Source organism: Tasmannia lanceolata, unplaced genomic scaffold, assembly GCF_043159265.1.
Source record: "Tasmannia lanceolata isolate RefF3 unplaced genomic scaffold, GAP_Taslan_0.1 ptg000015l, whole genome shotgun sequence".
Classification (NCBI taxonomy): domain Eukaryota; kingdom Viridiplantae; phylum Streptophyta; class Magnoliopsida; order Canellales; family Winteraceae; genus Tasmannia; species Tasmannia lanceolata.
The window spans coordinates 28,725,409-28,736,095 of record NW_027518692.1 but is presented as its reverse complement, the minus strand read 5'-3'; the positions used below and the strand labels follow the sequence as shown (position 1 = coordinate 28,736,095).

At 39.2% G+C, this 10,687-nt stretch overlaps 1 protein-coding gene and 1 pseudogene across 2 annotated transcripts; one reads left to right on the top strand and one right to left on the bottom strand.

The window, feature by feature from the left end:
- Nucleotides 1-205: 205 nt before the first annotated feature.
- On the top strand, nt 206-2,156 carry LOC143845924 (uncharacterized; annotated as a pseudogene). Its single transcript, XR_013234565.1, has 2 exons — nt 206-261; nt 986-2,156. The product of XR_013234565.1 is annotated as an uncharacterized LOC143845924 (transcript).
- A 2,474-nt stretch (nt 2,157-4,630) lies between these two features.
- LOC143847059 (uncharacterized) lies at nt 4,631-10,158 on the bottom strand. Its single transcript, XM_077355726.1, has 4 exons — nt 9,940-10,158; nt 9,710-9,816; nt 4,933-5,011; nt 4,631-4,837 (listed from the first exon to the last, which is right to left on the bottom strand). Exons 1-4 carry the CDS (start codon nt 9,940-9,942, stop codon nt 4,790-4,792), a joined length of 237 nt encoding a protein of 78 aa, XP_077211841.1. The 5' UTR covers nt 9,943-10,158; the 3' UTR covers nt 4,631-4,789.
- Nucleotides 10,159-10,687: the final 529 nt, after the last annotated feature.

The window sequence follows — 10,687 nt, the reverse complement described above, 5'->3', positions numbered from 1 at the left end:
AAAGAATATAAAATGTTAGATAAGTCGGTGGAGATTAAATTACAACCACTTGGAAGAAGTCAAATGAAAAAAATTCCTAAGAGTTATGAGAAGTAATGGAGAAGGGACGGAGACAAATTTAGTGCACACTTTCCTTTCTTTCTCTATATAAGCAAGATGGGTGTAAGGGTCGAGGTATCTTCTTCTTCTCAGTTATCCGTGGTGTGGTATAATGATCTCTCTCTCTCTCTCAGATGAAAAAGATTCAGGCGTTTTATGATTGTAAGCCTCTCTCTCTCTCTCTCTCTCTCTCTCTCTCTCTCAAGCACTAGCCTTTCAGGCTCTTAAATGGGAACTTGGAAACCGTATCATCATGTTTGTAAAGAGCTTGGTAGGGCACGCAGGATACATATTGAACTGTGGCTATGTATATACCTAGTGACTATAGTATACACGAAATCTGGTACAAAACGAAAAAATAATATTTATTCATTATTAAATTTCGGCTGAAATTACTGAAATTTCGGTAATTTGGGTCGAAATTTCGGTGAATATTAAATTAATATTAAAAAAAACAGATTTTTTGTGTCAAATTTCGGAAAAACCAAAATTTCGGCCAAAATAAATGACCATTTCGGTTTTCTGTGGTTTCGGTGTCGGTCTCCACCGAAATTTCAGATTTCGGTCGAAATTTAAAACCATGTTTATGACTACTCCTTTACACTAGAGGGGGTGGGTTTCCCAAGTAATAAAAAAGGGCGAATACATCGATACCTCATTTTTTTATGGGTGGGGTCCACTATTTTACACTCTTGGATGAGACCCACAATCTCCACTCAAACACATGCAGGGGGCACCATTTTACACCTTATGTTTTGATGAGGTCAGTACCAAGATTTCCACCCAAACCATATGCAAAGGGTTCCTAATAAATGGTACGTTTGTTTCATGACTCTCCATTTTATTATCTATTTTGATGATGATGATGATGATGATGATGATGCAGGGATGGGCTTTAACTTTGGAAGAGATGGAGACAACTTACCAGCTATGGCTGATACAATTAAACATTGCAAGGAAAACGTTGCCGAGTCAATAAAGAGTTGTTAAAAAGCTCTCTTAATTTTTTTACCATAAACAAGGAGAGAGAGAGAGAGTTTTCACCTTATCCAAATCACTTTGCAAATGGTTTTCTCGTTTGTTCGTTGAAGCTTTCAGGGTTTCAGAGAAATCGGCCATGGGTCAGGCCATTCGAAAGCTCTTCGATACCTTCTTTGGCAACACTGAAATGAAGGTTATGATGCTTGGCTTGGATGCAGCTGGGAAAACAACTATATTATACAAACTGAACATTGGAGAAGTGTTATCAACTGTCCCAACAGTTGGTTTCAATGTTGAGAAAGTTGAATATAAAAATGTGGTATTCACCGTGTGGGACGTAGGTGGGCAAGGTGGGCTACAGAAATTGAGGCCCCTGTGGAGGCATTACTTCAACAATACTGATGCACTGATCTATGTAGTTGATTCCTTGGACAGAGAGAGGATTGGAACAGCGAAAGCAGAGTTTCAGGCCATTATCAGCGATCCCTTCATGCTCAACAGTGTCATATTGGTGTTTGCAAATAAACAGGACATGAAAGGAGCAATGACTCCAATGGAGGTGTGCCAAGGGCTTGGTCTCTACGATCTGAAGAACAGAAGATGGCATATCCAAGGGACTTGTGCTCTCAAAGGTGATGGTCTCTATGAGGGCTTAGACTGGTTGGCAGGAACCACCATCTAACTTCCCAGGATTTACTCCAGGCTCGAATTGGTGTGCCCTGTGATGACTAGTGAGTAAGCTGAAATCTAAATGACTTATAATGTTGGAATGTTGGGGGGCCATTAAACAAAATGATGGTACTATGTTGGGCTAATGAAATTTAGGAGCTTATTTCTTGCATTACTCTGACTTCCTGTAATGGGTTGAAAATATTGATATGTGGAGCCCCAATTCATGGAGTATTTTACATGTGGGGATTATAGGGTATTTGGGATCCCCCCAACATTGCACCCATTTGGGTATGAGGAAGTTGGAAGAAAATTATAGTATTGTGGGGGCCTTTTACATGCTATAGCTTTTGAATGTGATATGTAACTAACTGCTTCATTGAAAGCTAATTGCTTGGAGTACACACGAAGAGCGTTTTGTTTTAAAAATAAATAAAAAGAAAAATAAACATTGCAAGGAGAACAACATCTCCAGAATATGGCTTTCAAAACATTACTATGGTGATCTAGAAGCCCTTCGCCACAGCCAACTCAGAGTCACCCTCACTGTTCAAAAACTTGGAGCTTAGATATTTCGCCACCAATCCTCTAGAGGGGTTTTCATGGGTTGATGATGGAAACATAGCTCCATTTTGCTCAGACATTCAGTTTGATTATGTCTGTGTGGGACAGGAGGCATTGTCCACGATACATTCCGAATACTTGCTTCCGGCAATGAAGAGCATATCTACTGGACTCCAAACCATCACCACGATCGTGATCTTGGTGTCCACAACCATCGGGTTATTCGATCTTGACGCCTATGGCCCCATGAAACCTCCCTCTACCTGTATCTTCAAGGACAGCATCAAGAACAAACTACTGCCCATCCTGGAATTCCTCCTCCTACTCCCCACTCTTCCTTAACATTTCCCTTAGTGCATCTCAAAAAAACCCCTAACCAGCTGCAACATGATCGATCTCAGCCACTACCTCTTCACTGCCGAAAACAATCTAGTAACGGATGGAGAGTGTTACGTGTCATGGAGTTTAATAGTTAGTTTTGGTCTCTTGAATAAGTTGGCTAGATTAGTGTTATCTATCTAGCAGATAAGTTAGGATTTATCTTTACTGTTTTCATTTGACTGAGTTAATTAGATTAGGTAATCCAACTAGGATGTGTCTTGTGCACAAAGGAGGATTGATCCTTCCCCTCAAAGTGGATCAAGAGACTGATCTTCCCTCTAAGAAGATCAAATCAGTTACGAACCGATCTAGGTTCGAAACGGAGAGTACGAGTACAATTATGTGTTTGATTGCATGGTGGATGGGTTCATTTCTGCCATTGAAGCATTAGATGTGAAAGATGTGGATATTACTGTGGCAGCAACTGGATGGCCACACAATAATGGAGGAAGGGATGCATCAAACCCCAATGCCTCTCTCTTTGTACAACACAAATCTTATTAAACGCGTGCCGATTGGAACTCTCAGGTATCCAAGGCCTCTTGAGACCTTCATTCTCAGTATATATGTACGATGAGAATCTCAAGTATGGGCATGTATGGGGTATTCGACATATATAGATGGGAAGCCTTTGTACCCTGTACCCCTTCCCTTACACAATGTGAAGCTTTTCCAATAATAGACATGGATTACTCCTCTATCAATCTATTTGCCCTTCTCTCTTTTGATGCAATAATAAATTATATTTTGTCTTTCCATCTATCTATGAATGCTACAATAAAGAGTTGAGGCTGTTGTACCTATGAGACCTACTTCAAGAAATAAATCTTAGGATTTTTTTTCGTCTGTCCATGTCTATCTATGAATGTAAATAATGATGTGTTGAGATTGTTATACGCATGAGCCTCACTTCAAAAAAACAAAAAACAAAAAGGTTTGTTTTGGGTGTAGATGAATGATTCATGAGATTGTGACAGGGGCATAAGTGATGATTGGTGTTAAATTTGAGAGAAGTTGCATGGAATAACATTCCGGATTGTTGGCTTACCATATGTTTAGGGAAATGTTATCAGCACTAATGTATTTTGATGATGGCACTCCTCACTTTATTAAAAGTACGGTATGGCCCGCACCGTAGGATGATCCAAACCGTCCATTAGATGGGCCACAGCCTAAATAGGTTGTGCCCCAAAAATCATTTCCACAGGTTGATCCTAACCCTCCGATTTGAATGTAATGATCCTAACATTATGGTGTTGCCTGTCTACAGATCAGAGGGTTAGGATCATCTTGTGAAGTAGATTTTATGAGCAGGCCTATTTATGTTAAGGCCAATTGTTTTTGGATATTTCAAAAGTGGCCCAAGTGGGTAATTTTAAACACTTATAAGTTGTTTGTACATAGTTGTATGTATTTTTTTTTAAATACTATGAGGCCCATCATCAAAGATTTACACCTTTCAATTGTTCGGCCCCACCAAGGGTGTACAGAGAGTGCTGTTAGGCCCCACCAAGGATGTGGAGGGTCGTTGGTTCTTGGGCCCACCACGGGCCGATCATATCTTTTCCAATTCGTTGTTGTGGCTCATCTCGCACATCAGACCAGCCACCTCGAAGACGAAAGCTAAATCCACTCATTTTGTCTCGGTACTTAAATATTTGGGAATTGCTAGCGTCCTATCGCAGAAGGGTTTTCACGGCTGGTCACCAGCCGCACATCAAACCAGTTCGTTAATGAAGACAACAGCTTTTGTCTCCATTCACGAGGTGGCTGGTCTGACGTGCAACAGACCAGTCGTGAAAAGCCTTTTGCGATGGAGCTTAGCAAATCACTTAATATTTATGTGTGGATTTTGGAAAAACAGAAAAATAATTTTTGTTATGACAATTAGTTAATTACCAAACACAATTCTGATTCTTCAGAATCTAAATTAGAATTGAAAACGGAATCATGAATCAAAATTAAAATTAAAAAACAGAATCAGAATTGTTGCCAAACGGTGCTTAACTAACAATGTCGGGAAAAAAAAAGTCTCTTTTTCATGGAAAACTAAAGGCTCGTGTATTGCTTCTGTTTCCCAGAAATGCAACTGGAATCAAACATAAACACCTGTGGCCAAGAGCAAGAATAAAGACCCAAAACCCTGCAACAAAGAAGACCAATTTTAAGCTTTAGCAACACTTCAGGGCATGACACAATAAGCTACAAAACGGCAGATATAAGAAATCCCAAGCATACCAAGAAAACAGATGCCACTGCCCCTGTTGTAAGCTCCTTTGACAAGCTGCGGTTTCGCCTAGATGAAGTTGCTTCATAGCTGCAGAAGATAACCTCCAATGATTGTTCTTAGAAATCATAGCCTATAGTGGCAAGGTTAAAAAGAAAATGATATAGAAGATGGAAGTCATTCAACTAGGCATCATCATGTTCCCTGTGTTGAGCATGTAAAAGAGTCCTAACAAATGCATCCATTTTAATCTGAGTATTATGAGAGAAAAAAAAACCTTTTCTTTCTCATGGCAGTAAGATATGATATATTTGAAAACTAGAAAGTTTAGTGAAATGGGGAGCAAATTATTTATTTTTTTTAAAGAAAACGAAGATATCTATTACTAAATATCCTATAGTAGGGGGAACTGGTTTCATATTCAAAATGCATCTGTTGTTTGCAAGCAGAGGAATTTTCTTCTATGAATTTGCACACATAACGTAGAAACTAAGACACATGCCAGGTTAGACATACCAACCCCAAATGAACCAACATGCAGACACCTGCTTACAGTTATATGATTGTATTGAAAGATGCGTTTACTACAGAATTATTAGTTCATAGTAGCATATACTATTAAAGCATATCTAGAGAAATTCAAACATATTGCGGCCATAGGAACAATAAATATTTCTAAACAGAAGCCGGAGGAAAAGATAAATGAAGTCCTTTTGCCTAATAACTAGCTATGTCATCTTTGTCAGTGCCCAATGAAGCAGTTTCGTTTATTTTTTTTATAAATTGGAGTGGCAAAAGACTCAGCCAGGATGGTCATGAGACCGTGACCTACCTGATTTTAGCTTTTTCCATTACTTCTTGCCATTTTCTCATCGTTCAAGCAAAACGATCAGAATGGGGCACAATAGAAAGTTCTGCCCCTAGTTGGGTCGGTAGCTCACATAAGAAGCTAAATTCATCTCACTTCCAAAAATTTAACAAAAGTGTGCCTCCAACACGCTTCCTCTTAATTAAGAGTATGCTTTCCTATTTAGGTGATTATTTTTCTTAAGATTGGTTTCGCCTTTTCGTGATGCCAAAGGTGTTTAGTTTAAAAGGTATACTTAAAATTTTAAAAACTCTGTCCCTCCCTCGCTTAGTCTCGACTTTTAATTTATAAGAAGATACAATCACACTCTAAGTTATCAATTCCGTTTCGTTCCGGCCGGAATGGACCAAAATTCCGGTTCCGGCTCGGAATCCGGAACGGTTTGGGCATATTTTTCATTCCGGCAGGAATTCCGAACGAAACGGGCGGAATGCCCTGTTTCGCCCGGAATTGACTGAAATGCACAATTTTTTTCGAAAAAATATGGCAATGCCATTATAGCTGTTGGGATTGCTTTTTTATCCTTTTACCGTCATTTTATGACCGATTATGACCATTTTATGGCCATTGGAAGGGTATTTTATGTCTTTTCGCATCCCAAGCCCTTACACCCCTATATATACCCCTCTAACCATTTTTCCCCACCAACTTCTCCTTCACTTTCTCTTAAACTTCCATTACTACACTTTCCTACATACTTCTCCACTGTAAGCTTCAACAACTTCGTTTTTTAAGTAATAAAGATGTCTTTTTTACATATTTGGTTCATTTAATTGTTTGTTATATTTTTCTAACAATTTCTGGTTTTTTTTTTGGAATTTTTTCATATTTTTAACTTTTAAAAAAAATTTCCCTCGTCCTAGCGGAACGAAACGGAATTTATAACTTAGGTCACACTAGGCTTTTGAAAGACCCAAGCATCATAGAAGCAATCTATAAATTAAGATAGTTTAGTCTTGAGTCTTACCTATAAGAAGATACACTCTTAAATGATATTCGGGCAACCCAAGCTTACACTAAGGTTCGGTTGCTAACTGCAAGAACCATGTGCAAGATTAGGTTTGACAAAAAAAGCATAGACATGGTGCTTAAAAAAAGCGAAGGTTTGAAATTATGAGGGGCAGGTCCGAACTGGATGCACATCAGGTAGAAGTTACTTACTACTAAGAACTCGATAAATTGATTGTTAGAGTACAATGTGTTGGTTGAACATAAGATAATCAGTGTCAATACCACCATCTCCTTTTATAAAAAGTTGTAAACTAGAAGGGGAAGGGGTGTAAGACCAAGACTAGGTGGAATCAACTTCTCACAAATTGATAGAGAAAAAGTGGAAGCCAATCAGATACACTTAAAGACGGCGAATAAGGACAAAGCCCCACGGATAGATGGAATCACCTTAGCATTCTATAAAGAGATGTAGGACACTATCAAGAGCGATGTGATGTAAGGCGATGAAAGAATTACATGAATGTGAGAAGCGGAACAAAAGTTTAAAGACTACTTTAATAATGCTAGCAACTAAAAAGTAAGGACTTACAAAGGTAAAAGATTTCGGGCCCATAAGTTTAGTAGGGAGTGTGTCTAAAATAATTACAAAACCTTTAGCACATAGGATCAAGAAGGAAATGGAGGATATCATATCTCCGTTCCAAGGGACAATGTGGATGGAAGACAAATTCTTGATGATATTCTTACTACAAATGAGTCCTAAATATGTAAAAAAGAAGGGACGATATGAAGTAGTGGTTAGGTCTGCAAATGAACCGAGCCGGCTCGCGAACATGTTTGGGTTCGGCTCGTTAAAAGCTCGGCTCGGGCTCGTTCGTTTACTAAACGAGCCAAACCCGAGCCTAAAAATTAGGCTCGCCAAATAAACGAGCCGAACTTGAGCTTTGTATAGTTCGGCTCGGAAAAGCTCGCGAGCTTTTTAGGCTCGGTTCATAAACGAGCCGAGCCGAGCCGAGCTTTAAAGCTTGGATTATGTTTGTTTTATATATATATAATAAAAGAATGTGGGTTGCTTATCACAGATGAAAGTTTGGCCTAGTGGTTAAGGCACTGGATTTAGAGGGGGCCTGGGTTCAAATTCCACAAATGTATGTTTTTATCATTCTTGAAACGAGCCGAGCTTAAGCTCGGTTCGTTCTACGCCGAGCCGAGCTTAACCTCGGTTCGTTCCACTTAACGAGCCGAGCCGAGCACGAGCCGAGCTTTCTCGAATATTTCACGAGCTGAGCCGAGCCGAACACGAGCCTTCATAAAAACTAAACGAGCCGAGCCCGAACACCCCAAAGCTCGGCTCGGCTCATTTGCAGCCCTAGTAGTGGTGTGTAGGGTTGACATGGAGAAGGCCTATGATGCTATGACCACGTGGAGGGGGAATTTTTTGGGTACATCAAAGAGAGTGGGGTTTGGGAAAAGTGGAAAACATGAATGGAAGCATGTATGTCTAAGCCGGTTTTCTCTATTCTAGTTAATGGCTTCCAGAATATTTCTCTGAGAACACAAGGGGCCTCGTACAAGGTACCCTATCCCCTTTCTTATTCGTGGTACCCTATCCCCTTTGAGAATAAAAGGGGCCTTGTACAAGGTACGCTATTCTAGTTAATTACAGTAACACAGATTGATATAGTACATCCCAAAAGACAATTTCAAGCCTTTGAGATCATCCATCCCATTCCACAATTCTAAAACACTATATTCTACGCCATGGTTAGCCAATGTGTATGCGCTAGAGTTACCTTCACAGTGGATATGAGCAAAGGAAACATCAGTACATAATGACAACTAATTATTCATTTCACAAAACAGTCCTGTAAGTCTCCATGGAGGATGCTCCCCTTTTTAAGCCAAGACATAGCATTTAGACAGTCACCTTCAATCCACAATTCCGTAACTGAATCTCTTTGTTAAACCTAAAGTAGGCAAATTTCCAACCACTACAGATTGGATATGAAGAAATGTGGCAGGACAACGTTCCTATAGAAGAAAAAACACTTTTAACCGATCTTAACAGATCTTAACAAACGGAGTGAATTTGAAACTATGACTTCAAGAAGTACCCCACGCTGACCATAGAGCTAGACTGTGACATCGCAGTTGAAATCAAGTTTCAGGGTCCATCTGATTCCCTACCATTCTTTCTTTTGTTTTTACGTTTTTTTTGGGTGTGTTTGGTTGCACAAAAGCCTAGATAGCTTAAGTGTTTTGCTTGGCATTTGGTGCGATGTCAGTAAAACCGCTTATTTGGTTGGCAATATAGTGTTGACATCCCAAGAGACTACCAGGAATGTCTCCAGTTAATCATTACATGTCTGGTGTTGTGTCACCCTTGTTCCCTCCCTATGAAATCCATGCAATATTCCACATAAAAGTTGGAATTTGCATGGGTTTCTTGGGAATGATGTTCTCTCTCTCTCTCTCTCTCTCAATATATATATATATATATATATATATATATATATATATATATATATATATATATATATATATATATATATATATATATATATATATATTGGTAATGACACCCCATACCACTACTCTACGAGGTTGACAACAAAACACCACTTACCACTATTCTACGACGTAAGTTCTAGGTAAATCCAATCCTTGTCTCCTCCCTGTTGACTACTTACACACCACTAATATACAAGGTAAATACTTGCAACCAAACAGATTACGTGAATAGGTTGGGATGGAATCCAAAACCTCGAAATCAAGAGACCCAACATAATTATATCTATGAACATCAATAACCCAATTCAATACCCTAAGCAGACCTTAAAAAAAAAAAAAAAAAACCCAACAGTATTCAATAAAGAATCAATAATTGTACACATAATTAGAACCGAAAATGCATAATTTTCTACCTTTTCAACAAGAAAAGAAAAGGGTTTGCGTGTTAGAGAGCTTACATGAAGAAGAGGGCGGTGACGCTGAGGCCGGACGCTATCAAAAGCAAAGCCAAGGCCGGATACCATGCGTCCGGGATGGGGCTCGTTATGGGTTTTGATGCCGGAGCCTTTGAATAATTTTAAAAAAGGGACGAGATTCAGAGAGATCGCAGAAAAACCCTAGATCTATATACGAAGATTCGAGGGGGTAAAAAATCTCCCCAAGAGAAGAGAAAGTTTTGTTCTCTTACCATATCTATCTCTGACGATGATGATCAGACGGGCAGTTGCAGCCAGAGGAGAAGAAGACCCGACCCTCTTCTTTGCCCTTTTCGACTATGTTATTCTCACTCTCTTGAAGCATAAATAAGTACTTTGACCAGGTAAGACAGGATTGTTTAATTTTAGGATGAGGATGGTGGAATGTTACAGTCCTGGGTGGGGTCCACTTAGGTATCGACTGGGTGGGGTCCACTTTCGATTTTCCTCCCAAAGGAAGGGTGTCTCCTTCTCCGTAAAAGAGAGAGTTTCACATTGTTTTCTATATAGGCTATTTTATCTTGGAGCTCGGTTTCATCGTAGGGGGCGGATACGATTCTTAAGAAGAGTGCCCAAATGGCATGACTCAGTCTTTATTCAATCATCATCAACAATCTGATTTTCCCAAAGAGTTTTCGTATAAAAGGATGAGTGCAATATGCTTTTACGGTTTCATTTTCATTCTGCAATTTTTAACAGTTTATAAACTTTGGGTTCGAGTAACTCCGAATTCTTGCACCAATTTGAGTTCGACCAAATCTGGGCTCAAGTTGCACTAATTTGAGTTCGAGTAAGCCATAGATTAGTCCCTTTCATTATAATACATCCAACAATCTTAAGAACCGTAATATTCAGATTATTACTACTTTTCTTACAAATGTTCATGCTTATCTTATGGATAAACTAGATGGTTTACCTTTAATTTTCCTATGATATATAGGATATTTCTGGACTTATTCT